General features: G+C 47.2%; 1 protein-coding gene across 1 annotated transcript in view; it reads right to left on the bottom strand.

Annotated features, from left to right (window-relative positions):
• The window catches only part of OTOG (otogelin), a gene marked incomplete at its 5' end in the record, with an annotated part of 247,619 nt that overhangs the window by 40,285 nt on the left and 179,936 nt on the right, over positions 1-27,398 (bottom strand). The window contains 8 exons of the mRNA XM_072131623.1: positions 228-326; positions 5,038-5,139; positions 6,683-6,793; positions 7,117-7,221; positions 13,481-13,693; positions 13,783-13,977; positions 18,218-18,356; positions 18,433-18,653. Coding sequence (XP_071987724.1) covers positions 228-326; positions 5,038-5,139; positions 6,683-6,793; positions 7,117-7,221; positions 13,481-13,693; positions 13,783-13,977; positions 18,218-18,356; positions 18,433-18,653 — 1,185 coding nt within the window. The remainder of the gene's footprint in view (positions 1-227; positions 327-5,037; positions 5,140-6,682; positions 6,794-7,116; positions 7,222-13,480; positions 13,694-13,782; positions 13,978-18,217; positions 18,357-18,432; positions 18,654-27,398) is intronic.

Here is a 27,398-nt window from a genome sequence, read left to right as displayed (position 1 = left end):
CGCACCACATTTATTTATGCAAAGGATACACAAAAAAAAGAGTGCTGCCTTCTGTCGGGGCAGTGCAGGGAGCCCCACATTCAGGAATCTGGCGCCCCCTGCAGACTGCACAGGACTCTGCACAGAATGGGCCCCATCGCTTTCTGCTTATATGCTGTTTTACCTTTTGTATGTAGGATTTATAGAATTTGTGCAGTATACAAAGATTTTGAAGAACAATTCATTACCGCAGGTTTTGTAGGGGCAGCAGGCATTCGGGGTCCACATTTCTACTGAAGACATTCCCAAGTCACAAATCATGTCAGGACATCGAGTGGCGTCACACACTGAGGATGAAATCAAAATGTCAACTTCCTGAACAGAATAATTAAACGATCTGATCTTAGAGGATGGAAATCCTTGTCTCACTTGTGGAATTAGGAGGGATCGATCTCTTGGTGTCATCCCCATCCATCTGCTTGGCAGGATATCCTCTCTATCTCTTGGTGTCAGCCCTATCTATTTCTTGGTGTCATCCCCATCCATCTGCTTGGTAGGATATCCTCTCTATCTCTTGGTGTCAGTCCCATCTATCTGCTTGGATGGGATATCCTCTCTATCTCTTGGTGTCAGCCCCATCCATCTGCTTGGTGGGATATCCTCTCTATCTCTTGGTGTCATCCCCATCCATCTGCTTGGATGGGATATCCTCTCTATCTCTTGGTGTCAGCCCCATCCATCTGCTTGGTGGGATATCCTCTCTATCTCTTGGTGTCAGCCCCATCCATCTGCTTGGTGGAATATCCTCTCTATCCCTTGGTGTCATCCCCATCCATCTGCTTGGTGGGATATCCTCTCTATCTCTTGGTGTCATCCCCATCCATCTGCTTGGTGGGATATCCTCTCTATCTCTTGGTGTCATCCCCATCCATCTGCTTGGTGGGATATCATCTCTATCTCTTGGTGTCAGCCCCATCTATCTGCTTGGTGGGATATCCTCTCTATCTCTTGGTGGCATCCCCATCTATCTGCTTGGTGGGATATCCTCTCTATCTCTTGGGGTCATCCACATCTATCTGCTTGGTGGGATATCCTCTCCAGCTCTTTGTGTAAGCTCCATCTATCTGCTCGGTGGGATATCCTCTCTATCACTTGGTGTCAGCCCCATCCATCTGCTTGGTAGGATATCCTCTCTATCTCTTGGTGTCAGCCCCATCCATCTGCTTGGTGGGATATCCTCTCTATCTCTTGGTGTCAGCCCCATCCATCTGCTTGGTGGGATATCCTCTCTATCTCTTGGTGTAAACCCCATCCATCTGCTTGGTGAGATATCCTCTCTATCTCTTGGTGTCAGCTCCTTCCATCTGCTTGGTGGGATATCCTCTCCATCTCTTGGTCTAACCCCATCCATCTGCTTGGTGGGATATCTTCTCTATCTCTTGGTGTCAGCCCCATCCATCTGCTTGGTAGATATCTTCTCTATCTCTTGGTGTTAGCCCCATCCATCTGCTTGGTGAGATATCCTCTCTATCTCTTGGTGTTAGCTCCATCCATCTGATTGGTAGGATATCCTCTCTATCTCTTGGTGTCAGCCCCATCCATCTGCTTGGTGGGATATCCTCTCTATCTCTTGGTGTAAACCCCATCCATCTGCTTGGTGAGATATCCTCTCTATCTCTTGGTGTCAGCTCCTTCCATCTGCTTGGTGGGATATCCTCTCCATCTCTTGGTCTAACCCCATCCATCTGCTTGGTGGGATATCCTCTCTATCTCTTGGTGTCAGCCCCATCCATCTGCTTGGTAGATATCTTCTCTATCTCTTGGTGTTAGCCCCATCCATCTGCTTGGTGAGATATCCTCTCTATCTCTTGGTGTTAGCTCCATCCATCTGATTGGTAGGATATCCTCTCTATCTCTTGGTTTTGGCCCTATACATCCGTTTGTGGGATATCCTCTCTATCTCTTGTTCTCATCCAAATCCATGTGCTTGAAGGGATATCCTCTCTAATTCTTGGAGTCAGCCCCATCCATCTCCTTGGTGGGATATCCTCTCTATCTCTTGGTGTCAGCCCTATCCTTCTGCTTGGTGGGATATCCTCTCTATCTCTTGGTGTCAGCCTTATCCTTCTGCTTGGTGGGATATCCTCTCTATCTCTTGGTTTTGGACCTACCCATCCGCTTTGTGGGATGTCCTCTCTATCTCTTGTTCTTATCCAAATCCATCTGCTTGGTGGAATATCCTCTCTATCTCTTGGTGTCATCCCGATCCATCTGCTTGGTAGGATATCCTCTCTATCTCTTGGTGGCATCCCCATCTATCTGCTTGGTAAGATAACCTCTCCATCTTTTGGTGTCAGCCCCATCCATCTGCTTGGTGGGATATCCCCTCTATCTCTTGGGGTCATCCACATCTATCTGCTTGGTAGGATATCCTCTCTATCTCTTGGTGTCAGACTCATCCATCTGCTTGGCAGGATATCCTCTCTAACTCTTTATGTCATCCCCATCCATCTGCCTGGTAGGATATCCTCTCTATCTCTTTATGTCATCCCCATCCATCTGCTTGGTAGGATATCCTCTCTATCTCTTGGTGTCAGCCCCATCCATCTGCTTGGTGGGATATTCTCTCCAGCTTTTTGTGTCAGCTCCATCTATCTGCTTGGTGGGATATCCTCTCTATCACTTGGTGTCAGCCCCATCCATCTGCTTGGATGGGATATCCTCTCAATCTCTTGGTGTCAGCCCCATCCATCTGCTAGGATGGTATATCCTCTCTATCTCTTGGTGTCAGCCCCATCCATCTGCTTGGTGGGATATCCTCTCCATGTGTTGGTGTCAGCCCCACCCATCTGCTTGGTGGGATATCCTCTCTATCTCTTGGTGTCAGCTCCATCCATCTGCTTAGTGGGATATCCTCTCCATCTGTTGGTGTCAGCCCCATCCATCTGCTTGGTGGTATATCCTCTCTATCTCTTGGTGTCAGCTCCATCAATCTGCTTGGTGGGATATCCTCTCTATCTCTTGGTGTCAGCTCCATTAATCTGCTCGGTGGGATATCCTCTCTATCTCTTGGTGTCAGCTCCATCAATCTGCTTGGTGGGATATCCTATTTAACTATTGGTGTCAGCCCCATCCATCTGCTCGGTGGGATATCCTCTCTATCTCTTGGTGTCAGTTCCATCAATCTGCTTGGTGGGATCTCCTCTCTATCTCTTTGTGTCAGTTCCATCAATCTGCTTGGTGGGATCTCCTCTCTATCTCTTGGTGTCAGTTCCATCAATCTGCTTGGTGGGATATCCTCTCTATCTCTTGGTGTCAGTTCCATCAATCTGCTTGGTGGGATATCCTCTCTATCTCTTGGTGTCAGTTATATCAATCTGCTTGGTGGGATATCCTCTCTATCTCTTGGTGTCAGTCCCATCCATCTGCTCGGTGGGATATCCTCTCCATCTCTTGGTGTCAGCTCCATCAATCTGCTTGGTGGGATATCCTCTCTATCTCTTGGTGACAGCTCCATCAATCTGCTTGGTGGGATATCCTCTCTATCTCTTGGTGTCAGTTCCATCAATCTGCTTGTTGGGATATCCTCTCTATCTCTTGGTGTCAGTTCCATCAATCTGCTTGGTGGGATATCCTCTTTAACTATTGGTGTTACCTCCATCAATCTACTTGGTGGGATATCCTCTTTATCTCTTGGTGTCAGCCCCATCCATCTGCTCGGTGGGATATCCTCTCCATCTCTTGGTGTCAGCTCCATCAATCTGCTTGGTGGGATATCCTCTCTATCTCTTGGTGTCAGCTCCATCAATCTGCTTGGTAGGATATCCTCTCTATCTCTTGGTGACAGCTCCATCAATCTGCTTGGTGGGATATCCTCTCTATCTCTTGGTGTCAGCTCCATCAATCTGCTTGGTGGGATATCCTCTATAACTATTGGTGTCACCTCCATCAATCTACTTGGTGGGATATCCTCTTTATCTCTTGGTGTCAGCTACGCGCCTGTCTTTGTGGAATATCCTTTCCATCCCTTAGTAGCAGCTATCCCCTTAGTGGCCACCAGGAACTCCCATCCCTCTCACACTGAGGTCATATTTAGCCAAGATTTCCTTGATCTCTATGAGAAAATAAAGTCAACTTCCCAACTCCCTCCAAACGTCGTCCTTGGTTGATTCTAAACCCAATAAAAATAAGCACCAGAATTTACCAAGTACCGGATCTGGGTCCTATAGTTCACCAACATATATAAATATCTAGCAGCATGGCAGTGGACAATAGAATATTTTTATTGGATATACATTAAAATAACAAAATAACAATCATAACCCGGATACAGATGCAAAATCCAAAGCATCTGTACTGGAAGACACAGCACCAGCTCCTCTGTGACAATACATAGCGGTTCTGCAGCACACCATCACATAAGGACGCACCAGGCTGGCGATTAACCCAATGATGTTGTTCTTACCAGTTCTGACCCGTGGTACCAGTCCGGGTATGGGCGTGCTGCTAGTACACAAAATGGTTTGTACACGATAGGAAGCCCAAACAATATCAACCCACATACCTGGATGTAGCAGGACAGGAAGTGAGTTGTCGCCACCTCTTACTGTCCCTCCCACCCAGGACGAATCAGAGCTCCCGCCCTTACAAGGGCAGTGCCAAAAACCGGGGGGGCCTGTAGTACCGGGGCAAACCTCAGGGTGTAATAGGGTAGGTGAACCTAGGTTCAGGGTCACCCTCCAGGTGTCCTGGGGCAGAGACCTGGTCTGTGATCCCTAAACGGATTTCTAGGGATAACGCCCCTGTCATGTAACGGGATATAGAAACACAAGAGCACGCCCCCTTAAGTCGCTTACCTTACCATAGCAGAACCGCATGCTATGTATTGTCACAGAGGAGCTGGTGCTGTGTCTTCCAGTACAGATGCTTTGGATTTTGCATCTGTATCCGGGTTACGATATTTTGTTATTTTAATATAAAGATTTTGATTCTAAACCCAGGACCCATCAGCCGGTCACCGTGACTTCATGATAGGTTACGCAGAGTCATGGGACGTACCACATTGGTAGGTGGGACAGCACCTCTCAGTATTGTTACTGCTCACGGAGAGTACTTCTCCCAGCTCACAGGTAGGTACCAGCTCAGAACAGACATTACACCCTGCACAAAAAAAGGAGGAGAATGTCAGTCCATAGAAAAATGCAAATACGTTTTCTGCAATGCAATACACGTGGAAAGGGAGATCTCGCCAGTCACGGCGCTGCAGTATCCAGAAGCCACTCACAAACTGTAGGTAAGCTTTTAACTGTTTTTATTGATTCACTACGCGTTTCGGCCCTGGTCTGGAGCCTTCCAGACTCCAGACCGAGGAAGTCTCCAGACCGGGGCCGAAACGCATAGGTGAGAGTCATCATCTTTTTTTCTATCACTGTCACATCAAAGAAACACTTGAGTCTTTTTGCGCTTTTGTCTCTTCTCTGTTCCTTGATCCTCCTACCACCTCCGAGAAGAAACACTCGGACCCAGCATTTACTCGCAAATACGTTTTCTGGGAAGACATTGGGGGTCATTTACTAAGGGCCCGATTCTCATTTTCCCAACGTGTTTCCCGAATATTTCCGATTTGCGCCGATTTTCCATGAATTGCCCCAGGATTTTGGTGCACGCAATCGGATTGTGGCGCATCGGCGCTGGCATGCACGCAATGGAAATCGGGGGGCGTGGCCGAACGAAAACCCAACGGATTCGGAAAAACCGCCGCATTTAAAAAAAGAAAAGTGTCGGGGAGCTTGCACTTACCTTCACTAGGAATAGGCCGGTGAACTTGAGTGCGTTCTGATGCTCTTCAGCGCAGCATCGCCACCTGGTGGACCCGAATCCACCGCAGAGAACGCAACGCTGGATCGCGAATGGACCGGGTAAGTAAATCTGCCCCAGTGCCTTCTGACTACTTTGTAAGGCAGCACCTTCAAGCGTGACTTTTTCAGAAAGCCTAAAGGCACGATGCAGGATTAAAGCCAAACCAGTAAAACTATTGCAAAAGGAACACATCTGTACGTCAGGAGCATTATTATCTACTAGACAGGGATTACCGTATCTGTTAGCTGGTGCAGACAACCCAAAACAAATTATTATTGGGTAGGAATTTAATGTCTACCAACAATAGGGTTAGATCTAGGCTGAGTCAAAAATGGGAGGACACCGACTGGGGGGTGAGAAGGGGAGCTAGCTGGCTGCGACCGGCTGGGGGGGGTCGGGCGATGGTGCTATGTGGTGTTTGTCTTGCCAGATGTTTGGTTGGCCTATTGGTCTATGTCATTACGTACCATAAATGTTTGTACTGTGTATGTGTAACCGTATTGTTTCTAAAAAAAAAACCACAAAATCATCAATAAAAATGTTTTGATGTAAAAAAAAAAAGGAACACATCTGTAGACGGTGCTGTACAATGTTTCCATGTGGTTGCATCTCATCAGTACAGTGTAGGAACCTGGTTTAGCTCAGAAAGGGGTTCGACTCTAGAATAGAAGAGTAGGAAGACTCCTCCGGGACACTCTGATAATTAGTCATGTGGAGATTTCCATCATGCAAATACATTTTCCAGGATGTGATAAGGAGAACATTGTACGGCTTAACATCAGGCACTAGGACTGCTCCATGGAAACAGAGTCTTCTAGAGAAGGACGTCGGGGTCATGGCTTACCACAGAAGTATCTGATGCAGCAGGACTCCTTGGTATGAGCAGTGAATATTGCCTGGTCTTCTCGGCACTGCGGTGGCTCATTCCTCTGGTTACACTTTTCAGGGTCACACTCTGCAATAAATCATTTGTGAGAAGAGCAGCAGGACCACAAGAAGCTCCCCAACCCCAAGGCTACAGAGGCCTCCGCACCTACAGACCTCTCCACATTTCATGTGTCTAACACACGAGCGCAAATCTAAACCCAAGAACTAAAACTCTGATCCATCCTCTCTATGAGCTTCTAACCAGGACAGCACCTTCAGTGGGAGGGACCAGGGTGAGATCCAGACGGTCTTTTATCCCCTCGTACAATAATACATGAAATGTTTAGTATCTGTCATGTCCAGTAACTAAATAATCTTCTACTGGGGATAAATATCGTATGTGAATCTTACCACACGTGTATCGGGGGCAGCAGGACTCCTCCTGGAAATAGGTGGTCAGCTTCTCGTGGCTGCGGCACGCAGGGACCAGGACATCGCACAGAGACTCATTACACACTAAAGACACAAAACGTGAAATCCTCATCCTACAAGATACTACAGAACTAAAAGATGGAAGTAGATCAGTATCATCGGAACAAAGGGGCAATTGCGTGAAATGACCCAGCAGTGTATCTGCGCATGGAGCACCGGCTATTACATATGTCCCTATAGTATATAAGGTTAGAAAAACTAAGGTCCCTCAAGTCCAACCATTAGGTTTAAACAAATGTTTGATTTTGATAACACGTGATGTTTTTTCTCTAATCGGAGCTTCTCCTGAACATCCACAAAGTATCCGCCATAACCTCCTGCGGCAGAGAGTTCCATAGTCTCACTGCTCTTACAGAAAAGAATCCCTGTCTATAGTGATGGTAGAACCTCCTCTCCTCTAGGTGTAGAGGATGCCCCCTGTCTATGGTGATGGTAGAACCTCCTCTCCTCTAGGTGTAGAGGATGCCCCCTGTCTATGGTAATGGTAGAACCTCCTCTCCTCTAGGTGTAGAGGATGCCCCCTGTCTATAGTGATGGTAGATCCTCCTCTCCTCTAGGTGTAGAGGATGCCCCCTGTCTATAGTGATGGTAGATCCTCCTCTCCTCTAGGTGTAGAGGATGCCCCCTGTCTATGGTAATGGTAGAACCTCCTCTCCTCTAGGTGTAGAGGATGCCCCCTGTCTATGGTGATGGTAGAACCTCCTCTCCTCTAGGTGTAGAGGATGCCCCCTGTTTATGGTAATGGTAGAACCTCCTCTCCTCTAGGTGTAGAGGATGCCCCCTGTCTATAGTGATGGTAGATCCTCCTCTCCTCTAGGTGTAGAGGATGCCCCCTGTCTATGGTGATGGTAGATCCTCCTCTCCTCTAGGTGTAGAGGATGCCCCCTGTCTATGGTGATAGTAGATCCTCCTCTCCTCTAGGTGTAGAGGATGCCCCCTGTCTACGGTGATGGTAGAACCTCCTCTCCTCTAGGTGTAGAGGATGCCCCCTGTCTATGGTGATGGTAGAACCTCCTCTCCTCTAGGTGTAGAGGATGCCCCCTGTCTATGGTGATGGTAGAACCTCCTCTCCTCTAGGTGTAGAGGATGTCCCCCGTCTATTGTGATGGCAGAACCTCCTCTCCTCTAGGTGTAGAGGATGTCCCCCGTCTATTGTGATGGCAGAACCACCTCTCCTCTAGGTGTAGAGGATGTCCCCCGTCTATTGTGATGGCAGAACCTCCACTCCTCTAGGTGTATAGGATGCCCCCTGTCTATGGTGATGGTAGAACCTCCTCTCCTCTAGGTGTAGAGGATGCCCCTGTCTATTGTGATGGCAGAACCTCCTCTCCTCTAGGTGTAGAGGATGCCCCCTGTCTATGGTGATGGTAGAGCCTTCTCTCCTCTAGGTGTAGAGGATGTCCCCTGTCTATGGTGATGGTAGAACCTCCTCTTCTCTAGGTGTAGAGGATGCCACCTGTCTATGGTGATGGTAGAGCCTCCTCTCCTCTAGGTGTAGAGGATGCCCCCTGTCTATGGTGATGATAGAACCTCCTCTCCTCTAGGTGTAGAGGATGCCCCCTGTCTATGGTGATGGTAGAACTTCCTCTCCTCTAGGTGTAGAGGATGCCCCCTGTCTATGGTGATGGTAGAACCTCCTCTCCTCTAGGTGTAGAGGATGTCCCCTGTCTATGGTGATGGTAGAGCCTCCTCTCCTCTAGGTGTAGAGGATGCCCCCTGTCTATGGTGATGGTAGAACCTCCTCTCCTCTAGGTGTAGAGGATGTCCCCCGTCTATTGTGATGGCAGAACCTGCTCTCCTCTAGGTGTAGAGGATGTCCCCCGTCTATTGTGATGGCAGAACCACCTCTCCTCTAGGTGTAGAGGATGTCCCCCGTCTATTGTGATGGCAGAACCTCCACTCCTCTAGGTGTATAGGATGCCCCCTGTCTATGGTGATGGTAGAACCTCCTCTCCTCTAGGTGTAGAGGATGCCCCTGTCTATTGTGATGGCAGAACCTCCTCTCCTCTAGGTGTAGAGGATGCCCCCTGTCTATGCTGATGGTAGAACCTCCTCTCCTCTAGGTGTAGTGGATGACCCCTGCCTATGGTGATGGTAGAACCTCCTCTCCTCTAGGTGTAGATGATTCCCCGTCTATGGTGATGGTAGAAACTCCTCTCCTCTAGGTGTAGAGGATGCCCGCTGTCTATGGTGATGGTAGAACCTCCTCTCCTCTAGGTGTAGAGGATGCCCCTGTCTATTGTGATGGCAGAACCTCCTCTCCTCTAGGTGTAGAGGATGCCCCCTGTCTATGCTGATGGTAGAACCTCCTCTCCTCTAGGTGTAGAGGATGCCCCTGTCTATTGTGATGGCAGAACCTCCTCTCCTCTAGGTGTAGAGGATGCCCCCTGTCTATGGCGATGGTAGAACCTCCTCTCCTCTAGGTGTAGATGATTCCCCGTCTATGGTTATGGTAGAACCTCCTCTCCTCTAGGTGTAGTGGATGACCCCTGTCTATGGTGATGGTAGAACCTCCTCTCCTCTAGGTGTAGATGATTCCCCGTCTATGGTGATGGTAGAAACTCCTCTCCTCTTGGTGTAGATGATGCCCCCTGTCTATGGTGATGGTAGAACCTCCTCTCCTCTAGGTGTAAAGGATGCCCCTGTCTATGGTGATGGTAGAACCCCCTCTCCTCTAGGTGTAGAGGATGCCCCTTGTCTATGGTGATGGTAGAACCTCCTCTCCTCTAGGTGTAGAGGATGCCCCCTGTCTATGGTGATGGTAGAACCTCCTCTCCTCTAGGTGTAGAGGATGCCCCCTGTCTATGGTGATGGTAGAGCCTTCTCTCCTCTAGGTGTAGAGGAAGTCCCCTGTCTATGGTGATGGTAGAACCTCCTCTTCTCTAGGTGTAGAGGATGCCACCTGTCTATGGTGATGGTAGAGCCTCCTCTCCTCTAGGTGTAGAGGATGCCCCCTGTCTATTTTGATGGAAGAACTTCCTCTCCTCTAGGTGTAGAGGATGCCCCCTGTCTATGCTGATGGTAGAACCTCCTCTCCTCTAGGTGTAGTGGATGACCCTTGCCTATGGTGATGGTAGAACCTCCTCTCCTCTAGGTGTAGAGGATGCTCCCTGTCTATGGTGATGGTGGAGCCTCCTCTCCTCTAGGTGTAGAGGATAACCCCTGTCTATGGTGATGGTAGAACCTCCTCTCCTCTAGGTGTAGAGGATGCCTCCTGTCTATGGTGATGGTAGAACCTCCTCTCCTCTAGGTGTAGAGGATGCACCCTGTCTATGGTGATGGTAGAACCTCCTCTCCTCTAGGTGTAGAGGATGCCCCTGTCTATGGTGATGGTAGAACCTCCTCTCCTCTAGGTGTAGAGGATGCCTCCTGTCTATAGTGATGGTAGAACCTCCTCTCCTCTAGGTGTAGAGGATGACCCCTGTCTATGGTGATGGTGGAGCCTCCTCTCCTCTAGGTGTAGAGGATGCCCCCTGGCTATGGTGATGGTAGAACCTCCTCTCCTCTAGGTGTAGAGGATGCCCCCTGGCTATGGTGATGGTAGAACCTCCTCCCCTCTTGGTGTAGAGGATGCCCCCTGTCTATGGTGATGGTAGAACCTCCTCTCCTCTAGGTGTAGAGGATGCCCCCGTCTATGATGATGGTAGAACCGCCTCTCCTCTAGGTGTAGAGGATACCCCCTGTCTATGGTGATGGTAGAACCTCCTGTCCTCTAGGTGTAGAGGATGCCTCCTGTCTATGGTGATGGTAGAACCTCCTCTCCTCTAGGTGTAGAGGATGCCTCCTGTCTATGGTGATGGTAGAACCTCCTCTCCTCTAGGTGTAGAGGATGCCCCCTGTCTATGGTGATGGTAGAACCTCCTCTCCTCTAGGTGTAGAGGATGCCCCTGTCTATGTTGATGTTAGAACCTCCTCTCCTCTAGGTGTAGAGGATGCCCCTGTCTATGGTGATGGTAGAACCTCCTCTCCTCTAGGTGTAGAGGATGCCCCTGTCTATGGTGATGGTAGAACCTCCTCTCCTCTAGGTGTAGAGGATGTCCCCTGTCTATGGTGATGGTAGAACCTCCTCTCCTCTAGGCGTAGAGGATGCCCCTTGTCTATGGTGATGGTAGTACCACCTCTCCTCTAGGTGTAGAGGATGCCCCCTGTCTATGGTGATGGTAGTACCACCTCTCCTCTAGGTGCAGGGGATGTCCCCTGTCTATGGTGATGGTAGAACCTCCTGTCCTCTAGGTGTAGAGGATGCCCCCTGTCTATGGTCATGGTAAAATCGCCTCTCCTCTAGGTGCAGAGGATGCCCCCTTGTCCTGGTCACAGGCCTAGGTATAAAAAGATCTTTGGAGAGATCCTTGTACTGTCCGTTCAGGTATTTGTACATTGTAATGAGGTCTTCCCTTAGTCGTCTTTTTTCTAAACTGAATAACCCCAAATTTTGTAATCTGTCATTTTTATTCTAGTCCCCCCATTCCCCTAATAATCTTGGTTGCTCTCCTTCGCAGCCATTCCAGCTCTACTATGTCCTTTTATCACACTGGTGGCCAAAACCAGTTTGAATATGGGCAAAACTATGTCCTTATTACAATCTATTCCTCGCTTGATACATCATTTTCTTTGCTTTATTAGCAGGGGCCCGGCACTGGTCACTGGCCACCAGCAGCACCACCGCCAAAATCACCATCACTACACCTGCCTAAAACTCATTTGTCTGGACAAAAGAATACACACCGCCTGGGAGCCTTGGACTGGCATCCAGGAGCAGACAAATGAGTGGTCGCTGAACCTCAAGCCCGGGAAAGTGGTGTGCGACAACAGCCGAAACCTTGTAACAGCTTTAGGCCGAGCCATGTTGAAGCATATCCCATTGTATTGGTGCAAAGGTTCCTGCTCAACTAAACAGACGCGCCGGAGCTGCTGCTTATGGTGCGTGTGTTCTCATTTTCAGCGTTCACACCCTGCTGCTGCTCGCTCATCTACTCACCCACCGCTTTATATATTATATACCAACAGGATGTGTGAGCAGCAGGTAATTGTGGAATTCCAGCCCCAAAACGCCCGGGTGAGTGGAAGTGACCAGCAGCACTTCACCACCAATGACTTGGCATCTAACTGTTCAGGGCTGCACTGCTTCCAATATGCATCCAATATGGTCAATGTTGATGATGCCATGAAAAGCTCTACCCTCCCCATCTGCTTGAAAAAGCTCTTCAGACCATGATGGGGGATGTAATGGTGGAAGATGAGGAATAACAGGAGCCAGGCCAGTCCATACAAGGTTCACAGGTTAGGTTCCTTTATCGGTCCGTTACTGCACAGGAGCCACCTCTCACTGAGGACAGTTAGTCCTTGCCTCTGGACAGCCTGGCCACATGAGCCACTATATGCTCCAGTGCCAGACACCAGAGTTGCCTGGATACTCAAGAGTGCCGAATACTGGGCGGCCATCCTGCTGGAGCATCCTTCACTCCAGTGTGCTGTCAGAGCATGTGTTCAGCACCAACAAGAGGATCCACCTCTCTACCACCAATGTGGACATTCATTTAATTGAACAAAGATCCTACACAACTTGGTTATGCCAGTGTCTGAATAAGTTCTACATTCGGGAACTTCAACTTCAAATCTTACAAATCTGAATTACCAGAAAGGTGTTTGGTTTATCCATTGCTCCTTGTACCCTCTATATAAATAACGGGGTCTGAACCCCCAGAGAGCTGGTAACCACTGTGATCATTTTTTTTTATAATATATTTTTTTATATATTTTTTGGATCTTTTTTTATGTTATTTAATTTCAAATACCTCCCCCTGCCTATTTTGGGCAACTGACTTGTTATTCCCACAATTTTTCATCCCTCTAGCCCTTACTAGACCCATTTTACAGCCATTTTTGGGTGTTAAAATCAGGGTCCCCATTGACATCAATGGGGTTGGTGTTCAACTCAAACACCAAAGTCGGCCCAAAGTCCAGGTACCGAACCAAGTGTTGACGTGAAATTTGGATGAACCCGAATTTCAATCAACCCGCTCATCTCTGGATATAAACAATTGATACAAGGAGCTGTAGGTAAGTGTCCCAGAACATCCTGCAAATACCTGTCTGGATGCTGCTGCTGACTACATGATTTCCATCAAACTTAGCTCTTAGTGGCTATTTTGGTTGAAGCGCCCAGGGCTAGGGCTACCAATGCGAGGCACATAGCAAGAGGGAGGGGGGGGGGGGTTCCTGACAGGTTCCCTTCTAGCAGCTCTATTGCTAGAATGGGATTGTTGGGGACCTCTCCACCTACCACACATCTTGTGAGGACAGCACGTCTGGTCATGGTAGACGGACACCAGCACTTCTCCGTGTCTCCAGCACTGCGCCTGCTCTGTATCAGAACAATTCTGCTGAACTGGGATGATGGTGTCATTGTCCACACACTGATAGCTGCAGCAGCCTTCTTCTGTTGTCTGCCACATCTCTCCTATGGCACGCGGGGTCCCAGTGCTGTCTGTACATGCTGTAATAACAAGAGACAACAGCTCCAGTCAGCTAGACATTGGGGTATGTAGGGGTACATGAAGACACAGCCTCATGTAGCTTCATTACCGCATTTACTCTCTGGAATGCACACGGTGGAGTATGGACGGTGCAGGACTTCTCCTTCCGCACAGACGCAGCCTTCGGTCAGAGCAGCACAGGACTCACTGTCATACAGGTCAATCTGATTGTTATGACACGTGAGGGGGACATCACAGACTGGAAGGCACGCCTGATACACCAACGATGGGGGGCAATGAAACGCTGCAAGGTAAAGGAAAGCTGAAAATCATCACGTCATATTCCACCACTCACTACAGAACAGTCACCAAACATGACCCGCACCTCACGATTGACTCCAAGGCAATCACCACATCAGATCCATGTCCTCACCCCTAACAGACACCAAGACAATCACCACATCAGATCCATGTCCTCACCCGTCACAGACACCAGAACAATCACCACATCAGATCCATGTCCTCACCCCTCACAGACACCAGAACAATAACCACATCAGATCCATGTCCTTACCCCTCACAGACACCAGAACAATCACCACATTACATCTATATCCTCACCCCACACAGACGCTAGAACAATCACCACATCAGATCCATGTCCTCAACCCTCACAGACACCAAGACAATCACCACATCAAATCCATGTCCTTACCCCTCACAGACACCAAGACAATCACCACATTACATCTATGTCCTCACCCCACACAGACGCTAGAACAATCACCACATCAGATCCATGTCCTCACCCATCAAGGACACCAAGACAATCACCACCATAAGATCCATGTCCTCACCCCCCACAGACACGAGAACAATCAATACATCAGATCCATGTCCTCACTCCTTACAGACACCAAGACAATCACCACCATCAGATCCATGTCCTCAGCCCTCACAGACTACAGAAAAATCACCACATCAGATCCATGTCCTCAGCCCTCACAGACTACAGAAAAATCACCACCATCAGATCCATGTCCTCAGCCCTCACAGACTACAGAAAAATCACCACATCAGATCCATGTCCTCAGCCCTCACAGACTCCAGAAAAATCACCACATCAGATCCATGTCCTCACTCCTTACAGACACCAAGACAATCACCACCATCAGATCCATGTCCTCAACCCTCACAGACTCCAGAACAATCACCACATCAGATCCATGTCCTCACTCCTTACAGACACCAAGACAATCACCACCATTAGATCCACGTCCTCACCCATCACAGAAACTAGAACAATCACCACATCAGATACATGTCCTCACCCCTCACAGACACCAGAACAATAACCACATCAGATCCATGTCCTCACCCATCACAGACACTAGAACAATCACCAGATCAAATCCATGTCCTCACCCCTCACAGACATCAGAACAATCACCACATCATATCCATGTCCTCACCCCTCACAGACACCAGAACAATCACATCAGATCCATGTCCTCACCCATTAAAGACACCAAGACAATCACCAAATCAGATCCATGTCCTCACCCATCAAAGACACCAAGACAATCAACATATCATATCCATGTCCTCACCCCTCACAGACACCAGAACAATCACATCAGATCCATGTCCTCACCCATCAAAGACACCAAGACAATCACCAAATCAGATCCATGTTCTCACCCATCAAAGACACCAAGACAATCACGACATCAGATCCGTGTCCTCACCCCTCAAAGACACTTGAACAATCACCACATCAGATCCATGTCCTCACCCCTCACAGACACTTGAACAATCATCACATCAGATCCATGTCCTCACCCCTCACAGACACCAGAACAATCACCAAATTATATCCATGTCCTCACTGCTCACAGACACCACAAAAATCACCACATCAGATCCATGTCCTCACCCATCAAGGACACCAAGACAATCACCACCATCAGATCCATGTCCTCACCCCCCACAGACTCCAGAACAATCACCACCATCCGATCCATGTCCTCACCCCTCACAGACTCCAGAACAATCACCACTATCAGATCCATGTCCTCACTCCTTACAGACACCAAGACAATCGCCACCATAAGATCCGTGTCCTCACCCCTCACAGACACCAAGACAATCAACACATCAGATGCATGTCCTCACCCATTACAGACACTAGAACAATCACCACAACAGATCCACGTCCTCACCCCTCACAGACTCCAGAACAATCACCACATCAGATCCATGTCCTCACCCCTCACAGACACCAGAACAATCACCACATGAGATCCATGTCCTCACCCCTCACATGCACTAGAACAATCACCACATCAGATCCATGTCCTCACCCCTCACAGACTCCAAAACAATCACCACATCATATCCATGTCCTCACCCCTCACAGACACCAGAACAATCACATCAGATCCATGTCCTCACCCATCAAAGACACCAAGACAATCACCAAATCAGATCCATGTTCTCACCCATCAAAGACACCAAGACAATCACAACATCCGATCCCTGCCCTCACCCACCACAGACTCCAGAACAATCACCACCATCCGATCCATGTCCTCACCCTCACAGACTCCAGAACAATCACCACCATCAGATCCATGTCCTCACTCCTTACAGACACCAAGACAATCACCACCATCAGATCCGTGTCCTCACTCCTCACAGACTCCAGAACAATCACCACATGAGATCCATGTCCTCACCCCTCACAGACACTAGAACAATTACCACATCATATCCATGTCCTCACCCCTCACAGACTCCAGAACAATCACATCAGATCCATGTCCTCACCCATCAAAGACACCAAGACAATCACAACATCCGATCCATGTCCTCACCCCTCAAAGACACTTGAACAATCACCACGTCAGATCCATGTCCTCACCCCTCACAGACACCAGAACAATCACCACATCAGATCCATATCCTCACCCCTCACAGACACCAGAACAATCACCACATTATATCCCTGTCCTCACCGCTCACAGACTCCAGAACAATCACCACATTATATCCATGTTCTAACTGCTCACAGACACCACAAAAATCACCACATCAGATCCATGTCCTCACCCATCAAGGACACCAAGACAATCACCACCATCAGATCCATGTCCTCACCCCCCACAGACTCCAGAACAATCACCACCATCCAATCCATGTCCTCACCCTCACAGACTCCAGAACAATCACCACCATCCGATCCATGTCCTCACCCCTCACAGACTCCAGAACAATCACCACCATCCGATCCATGTCCTCACCCCTCACAGACTCCAGAACAATCACTACCATCAGATCCATGTCCTCACTCCTTACAGACACCAAGACAATCACAACATCCGATCCATGTCCTCACCCCTCAAAGACACTTGAACAATCACCACGTCAGATCCATGTCCTCACCCCTCACAGACACCAGAACAATCACCACATCAGATCCATATCCTCACCCCTCACAGACACCAGAACAATCACCACATTATATCCCTGTCCTCACCGCTCACAGACTCCAGAACAATCACCACATTATATCCATGTTCTAACTGCTCACAGACACCACAAAAATCACCACATCAGATCCATGTCCTCACCCATCAAGGACACCAAGACAATCACCACCATCAGATCCATGTCCTCACCCCCCACAGACTCCAGAACAATCACCACCATCCAATCCATGTCCTCACCCTCACAGACTCCAGAACAATCACCACCATCCGATCCATGTCCTCACCCCTCACAGACTCCAGAACAATCACCACCATCCGATCCATGTCCTCACCCCTCACAGACTCCAGAACAATCACCACCATCAGATCCATGTCCTCACTCCTTACAGACACCAAGACAATCACCAACATCCGATCCGTGTCCTCACCCCTCACAGACTCCAGAACAATCACCACCATCAGATCCATGTCCTCACTCCTTACAGACACCAAGACAATCACCACCATCAGATCCGTGTCCTCACCCCTCACAGACTCCAGAACAATCACCACATGAGATCCATGTCCTCACCCCTCACAAACACTAGAACAATTACCACATCATATCCATGTCCTCACCCCTCACAGACTCCAGAACAATCACCACATCATATCCATGTCCTCACCCCTCACAGACTCCAGAAAAATCACCACATCAGATCCATGTCCTCACCCCTCACAGACACCAGAACAACCACCACATCAGATCCATGTCCTCACCCCTCACAGACATCAAGACAATTACCCCCATCAGATCCATGCTCTCACCCATCACAGACTCCAGAACAATAACCACATCAGATACAGGTTCTCACCCCTCACATGCACTAGAACAATCACCACATCATATCCATGTCCTCACCCCTCACAGACATCAGAACAATCACCAACATGAGATCCATGTCCTCACCCCTCACAGGCTTCAGAACAATTAACACCACTAGATCCAAGTCCCTGCCTCCAGCACAATCCTCATTTGCATACATGCAGTGTCACAGATGTCACTGATCTTACGGCAGATGTCGTGTCGCCTCCACGCGATGCAGATGTTGAATTTGTGGCACATGGCGGTGTAGGCCGTCAGCGCTTTACAGGAATCCTGAGAGAATTCCACGTCCTTCACCCACAGATCACAGAAGGCCTCAGGAGACACCTGCAGGAGATGACCAACTATAAGGAGCCCTCCAGACATGTGCCGGCACGTCTGGGAAGCCATATTGTCTACATACATATGGATGACAGATACTGAAGGGCTCCTTCAGGATCATCCGGAAGCACTCGGAGCAGTCCATGGCCGTGCAGTTCACATCCCGATGTCTTTCTTTTCCTACATATTTTAAGGTGTAAGGGACCTGCCAGCTGTCCAAAAACTCCTCAGAATCGTCGCTCGGGGACAAGATGCGGCCATTGGGTAAAATGAAGTCATTTGTTTCATTTCCATCACAGAATCCTAAAAAGAAGAGAAGATGTGACCCCCCTAGTACAGACGGACGTCACCCCCTCCCTAGTACAGACGGACATCACCCCCCCCCCCTAGTACAGAGGGACGTCACTTCCCTAGTACAGAGGGACGTCACCCCCCCAGTACAGACGGACGTCACCCCCCCTAGTAAAGAGGGACGTCAACCCCCCTAGTATAGAGGGACGTCACGCCCCGAGTACAGTGGGACGTCACGCCCCGAGTACAGTGGGACGTCACCCCCCCAGTACAGTGGGACGTCACCCCCCTAGTATAGAGGGACGTCACCCCCCCTAGTACAGAGGGACGTCACCCCCCCTAGTACAGAGGGACGTCACGCCCCGAGTACAGTGGGACGTCACCCCCCTAGTATAGAGGGACGTCACCCCCCTAGTACATAGGGACGTCACCCCCTAGTACATAGGGACGTCACCCCCCAGTACAGAGGGACGCCACCCCCCCTAGTACAGAGGGATGTCACCCCCCTAGTACATAGGGACGTCACCCCCCAGTACAGAGGGATGCCACCCCCCCTAGTACAGAGGGACGTCACCCCCCCTAGTACAGAGGGACGTCACCCCCCTAGTACAGAGGGACGTGTCCCCCCCCCCTAGTACATGGGACATAGGGACATATAGGATGATGGGTCATGTGACCAGCTGGTGTCTATAGTATGTATGGGACATATAGGATGATGGTTCATGTGACCAGCTGGTGTCTATAGTATGTATGGGACATATAGGATGAGGGGTCATGTGACCAGCTGGTGTCCATAGTATGTATGGAACATATAGGATGATGGTTCATGTGACCAGCTGGTGTCTATAGTATGTATGGGACATATAGGATGATGGGTCATGTGACCAGCTGGTATCTATAATATGTATGGGACATATAGGATGATGTGACCAGCTGGTATCTATAGTATGTATGGGACATATAGGATGATGTGACCAGCTGGTATCTATAGTATGTATGGGACATATAGGATGATGGTTCATGTGACCAGCTGGTGTCTATAGTATGTATGGGACATATAGGATGATGGTTCATGTGACCAGCTGGTGTCTATAGTATGTATGGGACATATAGGATGATGTGACCAGCTGGTATCTATAGTATGTATGGGACATATAGGATGATGTGACCAGCTGGTATCAATAGTATGTATGGGACATATAGGATGATGGGTCATGTGACCAGCTGGTATCTATAGTATGTATGGGACATATAGGATGATGTGACCAGCTGGTGTCTATAGTATGTATGGGACATATAGGATGATGGGTCATGTGACCAGCTGGTATCTATAGTATGTATGGGACATATAGGATGATGGGTCATGTGACCAGCTGGTGTCTATAGTATGTATGGGACATATAGGATGATGGGTCATGTGACCAGCTGGTGTCTATAGTATGTATGGGACATATAGGATGATGGGTCATGTGACCAGCTGGTGTCTATAGTATGTATGGGACATATAGGATGATGCGTCATGTGACCAGCTGGTGTCTATAGTATGTATGGGACATATAGGATGATGTGACCAGCTGGTATCTATTGTATGTATGGGACATATAGGATGATGTGACCAGCTGGTATCTATAGTATGTATGGGACATATAGGATGAGGGGTCAAGTGACCAGCTGGTGTCCATAGTATGTATGGGACATATAGGATGATGTGACCAGCTGGTATCTATAGTATGTATGGGACATATAGGATGATGTGACCAGCAGGTATCTATTGTATGTATGGGACATATAGGATGATGTGACCAGCTGGTATCTATAGTATGTATGGGACATATAGGATGATGGGTCATGTGACCAGCTGGTATCTATAGTATGTATGGGACATATAGGATGATGGGTCATGTGACCAGCTGGTATCTATAGTATGTATGGGACATATAGGATGATGTGACCAGCTGGTATCAATAGTATGTATGGGACATATAGGATGATGGGTCATGTGACCAGCTGGTATCTATAGTATGTATGGGACATATAGGATGATGTGACCAGCTGGTGTCTATAGTATGTATGGGACATATAGGATGATGGGTCATGTTACCAGCTGGTATCTATAGTATGTATGGGACATATAGGATGAGGGGTCATGTGACCAGCTGGTATCTATAGTATGTATGGGACATATAGGATGATGTGACCAGCTGGTATCTATTGTATGTATGGGACATATATGATGATGTGACCAGCTGGTGTCTATAGTATGTATGGGACATATAGGATGATGTGACCAGCTGGTATCTATAGTATGTATGGGACATATAGTATGATGGGTCATGTGACCAGCTGGTATCTATAGTATGTATGGGACATATAGGATGATGGGTCATGTGACCAGCTGGTGTCTATAGTATGTATGGGACATATAGGATGATGGGTCACGTGACCAGCTGGTATCTATAGTATGTATGGGACATATAGGATGATGTGACCAGCTGGTGTCTATAGTATGTATGGGACATATAGGATGATGGGTCATGTGACCAGCTGGTGTCTATAGTATGTATGGGACATATACGATGATGTGACCAGCTGGTGTCCATAGTATGTATGGGACATATAGGATGATGGGTCATGTGACCAGCTGGTATCTATAGTATGTATGGGACATATAGGATGATGGTTCATGTGACCAGCTGGTGTCTATACTATGTATGGGACATATAGGATGATGGTTCATGTGACCAGCTGGTGTCTATAGTATGTATGGGACATATAGGATGATGTGACCAGCTGGTATCTATAGTATGTATGGGACGTATAGGATGATGGGTCATGTGACCAGCTGGTATCTATAGTATGTATGGGACATATAGGATGATGGGTCATGTGACCAGCTGGTGTCTATAGTATGTATGGGACATATAGGATGATGGGTCATGTGACCAGCTGGTGTCTATAGTATGTATGGGACATATAGGATGATGTGACCAGCTGGTATCAATAGTATGTATGGGACATATAGGATGATGGGTCATGTGACCAGCTGGTGTCTATAGTATGTATGGGACATATAGGATGATGTGACCAGCTGGTATCAATAGTATGTATGGGACATATAGCATGATGTGACCAGCTGGTATCAATAGTATGTATGGGACATATAGGATGATGGGTCATGTGACCAGCTGGTATCTATAGTATGTATGGGACATATAGGATGATGGGTCACGTGACCAGCTGGTATCTATAGTATGTATGGGACATATAGGATGATGTGACCAGCTGGTATCAATAGTATGTATGGGACATATAGGATGATGTGTCATGTGACCAGCTGGTATCTATAGTATGTATGGGACATATAGGATGATGGGTCATGTGACCAGCTGGTATCTATAGTATGTATGGGACATATAGGATGATGTGACCAGCTGGTGTCTATAGTATGTATGGGACATATAGGATGATGGGTCATGTGACCAGCTGGTATCTATAGTATGTATGGGACATATAGGATGAGGGGTCATGTGACCAGCTGGTATCTATAGTATGTATGGGACATATAGGATGATGTGACCAGCTGGTATCTATTGTATGTATGGGACATATATGATGATGTGACCAGCTGGTGTCTATAGTATGTATGGGACATATAGGATGATGTGACCAGCTGGTATCTATAGTATGTATGGGACATATAGGATGATGTGACCAGCTGGTGTCTATAGTATGTATGGGACATATAGGATGATGGGTCATGTGACCAGCTGGTGTCTATAGTATGTATGGGACATATAGGATGATGGGTCATGTGACCAGCTGGTGTCTATAGTATGTATGGGACATATAGGATGATGTGACCAGCTGGTATCTATAGTATGTATGGGACATATAGGATGATGGGTCATGTGACCAGCTGGTGTCTATAGTATGTATGGGACATATAGGATGATGGGTCATGTGACCAGCTGGTGTCTATAGTATGTATGGGACATATAGGATGATGGGTCATGTGACCAGCTGGTGTCTATAGTATGTATGGGACATATAGGATGATGTGACCAGCTGGTGTCTATAGTATGTATGGGACATATAGGATGATGTGACCAGCTGGTATCTATTGTATGTATGGGACATATATGATGATGTGACCAGCTGGTGTCTATAGTATGTATGGGACATATAGGATGATGTGACCAGCTGGTATCTATAGTATGTATGGGACATATAGGATGATGTGACCAGCTGGTGTCTATAGTATGTATGGGACATATAGGATGATGGGTCATGTGACCAGCTGGTGTCTATAGTATGTATGGGACATATAGGATGATGGGTCATGTGACCAGCTGGTGTCTATAGTATGTATGGGACATATAGGATGATGTGACCAGCTGGTATCTATAGTATGTATGGGACATATAGGATGATGGGTCATGTGACCAGCTGGTGTCTATAGTATGTATGGGACATATAGGATGATGGGTCATGTGACCAGCTGGTGTCTATAGTATGTATGGGACATATAGGATGATGGGTCATGTGACCAGCTGGTGTCTATAGTATGTATGGGACATATAGGATGATGTGACCAGCTGGTGTCTATAGTATGTATGGGACATATAGGATGATGGGTCATGTGACCAGCTGGTATCTATAGTATGTATGGGACATATAGGATGATGGGTCATGTGACCAGCTGGTGTCTATAGTATGTATGGGACATATAGGATGATGGGTCATGTGACCAGCTGGTGTCTATAGTATGTATGGGACATATAGGATGATGTGACCAGCTGGTATCTATAGTATGTATGGGACATATAGGATGATGTGACCGGCTGGTATCTATTGTATGTATGGGACATATATGATGATGTGACCAGCTGGTGTCTATAGTATGTATGGGACATATAGGATGATGTGACCAGCTGGTATCTATAGTATGTATGGGACATATAGGATGATGTGACCAGCTGGTATCAGTAGTATGTATGGGACATATAGGATGATGTGACCAGCTGGTGTCTATAGTATGTATGGGACATATAGGATGATGGGTCATGTGACCAGCTGGTATCTATAGTATGTATGGGACATATAGGATGATGTGACCAGCTGGTGTCTATAGTATGTATGGGACATATAGGATGATGGGTCATGTGACCAGCTGGTATCTATAGTATGTATGGTACATATAGGATGATGTGACCAGCTGGTATCTATAGTATGTATGGGACATATAGGATGATGGGTCATGTGACCAGCTGGTATCTATAGTATGTATGGGACATATAGGATGATGGGTCACGTGACCAGCTGGTATCTATAGTATGTATGGGACATAGAGGATGATGTGACCAGCTGGTATCAATAGTATGTATGGGACATATAGGATGATGTGTCATGTGACCAGCTGGTATCTATAGTATGTATGGGACATATAGGATGATGTGACCAGCTGGTGTCTATTGTATGTATGGGACATATAGGATGAGGGGTCATGTGACCAGCTGGTATCTATAGTATGTATGGGACATATAGGATGATGTGACCAGCTGGTGTCTATAGTATGTATGGGACATATAGGATGATGGGACATGTGACCAGCTGGTATCTATAGTATGTATGGGACATATAGGATGAGGGGTCATGTGACCAGCTGGTATCTATAGTATGTATGGGACATATAGGATGATGTTACCAGCTGGTATCTATTGTATGTATGGGACATATATGATGATGTGACCAGCTGGTGTCTATAGTATGTATGGGACATATAGGATGATGTGACCAGCTGGTATCTATAGTATGTATGGGACATATAGGATGATGTGACCAGCTGGTGTCTATAGTATGTATGGGACATATAGGATGATGGGTCATGTGACCAGCTGGTATCTATAGTATGTATGGGACATATAGGATGATGGGTCATGTGACCAGCTGGTGTCTATAGTATGTATGGGACATATAGGATGATGGGTCATGTGACCAGCTGGTGTCTATAGTATGTATGGGACATATAGGATGATGCGTCATGTGACCAGCTGGTGTCTATAGTATGTATGGGACATATAGGATGATGTGACCAGCTGGTATCTATAGTATGTATGGGACATATAGGATGATGTGACCGGCTGGAATCTATTGTATGTATGGGACATATATGATGATGTGACCAGCTGGTGTCTATAGTATGTATGGGACATATAGGATGATGGGTCATGTGACCAGCTGGTATCTATAGTATGTATGGGACATATAGGATGATGTGACCAGCTGGTGTCTATAGTATGTATGGGACATATAGGATGATGGGTCATGTGACCAGCTGGTATCTATAGTATGTATGGTACATATAGGATGATGTGACCAGCTGGTATCTATAGTATGTATGGTACATATAGGATGATGGGTCATGTGACCAGCTGGTATCTATAGTATGTATGGGACATATAGGATGATGGGTCACGTGACCAGCTGGTATCTATAGTATGTATGGGACATATAGGATGATGTGACCAGCTGGTATCAATAGTATGTATGGGACATATAGGATGATGTGTCATGTGACCAGCTGGTATCTATAGTATGTATGGGACATATAGGATGATGTGACCAGCTGGTGTCTATTGTATGTATGGGACATATAGGATGAGGGGTCATGTGACCAGCTGGTATCTATAGTATGTATGGGACATATAGGATGATGTGACCAGCTGGTGTCTATAGTATGTATGGGACATATAGGATGATGGGTCATGTGACCAGCTGGTATCTATAGTATGTATGGGACATATAGGATGAGGGGTCATGTGACCAGCTGGTATCTATAGTATGTATGGGACATATAGGATGATGTGACCAGCTGGTATCTATAGTATGTATGGGACATATAGGATGATGTGACCAGCTGGTATCAATAGTATGTATGGGACATATAGGATGATGGGTCATGTGACCAGCTGGTATCTATAGTATGTATGGGACATATAGGATGATGTGACCAGCTGGTGTCTATAGTATGTATGGGACATATAGGATGATGGGTCATGTGACCAGCTGGTATCTATAGTATGTATGGGACATATAGGATGATGGGTCATGTGACCAGCTGGTGTCTATAGTATGTATGGGACATATAGGATGATGGGTCATGTGACCAGCTGGTGTCTATAGTATGTATGGGACATATAGGATGATGGGTCATGTGACCAGCTGGTGTCTATAGTATGTATGGGACATATAGGATGATGCGTCATGTGACCAGCTGGTGTCTATAGTATGTATGGGACATATAGGATGATGTGACCAGCTGGTATCTATTGTATGTATGGGACATATAGGATGATGTGACCAGCTGGTATCTATAGTATGTATGGGACATATAGGATGAGGGGTCAAGTGACCAGCTGGTGTCCATAGTATGTATGGGACATATAGGATGATGTGACCAGCTGGTATCTATAGTATGTATGGGACATATAGGATGATGTGACCAGCAGGTATCTATTGTATGTATGGGACATATAGGATGATGTGACCAGCTGGTATCTATAGTATGTATGGGACATATAGGATGATGGGTCATGTGACCAGCTGGTATCTATAGTATGTATGGGACATATAGGATGATGGGTCATGTGACCAGCTGGTATCTATAGTATGTATGGGACATATAGGATGATGTGACCAGCTGGTATCAATAGTATGTATGGGACATATAGGATGATGGGTCATGTGACCAGCTGGTATCTATAGTATGTATGGGACATATAGGATGATGTGACCAGCTGGTGTCTATAGTATGTATGGGACATATAGGATGATGGGTCATGTTACCAGCTGGTATCTATAGTATGTATGGGACATATAGGATGAGGGGTCATGTGACCAGCTGGTATCTATAGTATGTATGGGACATATAGGATGATGTGACCAGCTGGTATCTATTGTATGTATGGGACATATATGATGATGTGACCAGCTGGTGTCTATAGTATGTATGGGACATATAGGATGATGTGACCAGCTGGTATCTATAGTATGTATGGGACATATAGGATGATGGGTCATGTGACCAGCTGGTATCTATAGTATGTATGGGACATATAGGATGATGGGTCATGTGACCAGCTGGTGTCTATAGTATGTATGGGACATATAGGATGATGGGTCACGTGACCAGCTGGTATCTATAGTATGTATGGGACATATAGGATGATGTGACCAGCTGGTGTCTATAGTATGTATGGGACATATAGGATGATGGGTCATGTGACCAGCTGGTGTCTATAGTATGTATGGGACATATACGATGATGTGACCAGCTGGTGTCCATAGTATGTATGGGACATATAGGATGATGGGTCATGTGACCAGCTGGTATCTATAGTATGTATGGGACATATAGGATGATGGTTCATGTGACCAGCTGGTGTCTATACTATGTATGGGACATATAGGATGATGGTTCATGTGACCAGCTGGTGTCTATAGTATGTATGGGACATATAGGATGATGTGACCAGCTGGTATCTATAGTATGTATGGGACGTATAGGATGATGGGTCATGTGACCAGCTGGTATCTATAGTATGTATGGGACATATAGGATGATGGGTCATGTGACCAGCTGGTGTCTATAGTATGTATGGGACATATAGGATGATGGGTCATGTGACCAGCTGGTGTCTATAGTATGTATGGGACATATAGGATGATGGGTCATGTGACCAGCTGGTGTCTATAGTA

The sequence above is a fragment of the Engystomops pustulosus genome, unplaced genomic scaffold (assembly GCF_040894005.1).
Source record: "Engystomops pustulosus unplaced genomic scaffold, aEngPut4.maternal MAT_SCAFFOLD_107, whole genome shotgun sequence".
NCBI classification, from domain to species: domain Eukaryota; kingdom Metazoa; phylum Chordata; class Amphibia; order Anura; family Leptodactylidae; genus Engystomops; species Engystomops pustulosus.
Note: the sequence above shows the minus strand (reverse complement) of the source record. Positions and strands in the feature narration are given on the sequence as shown.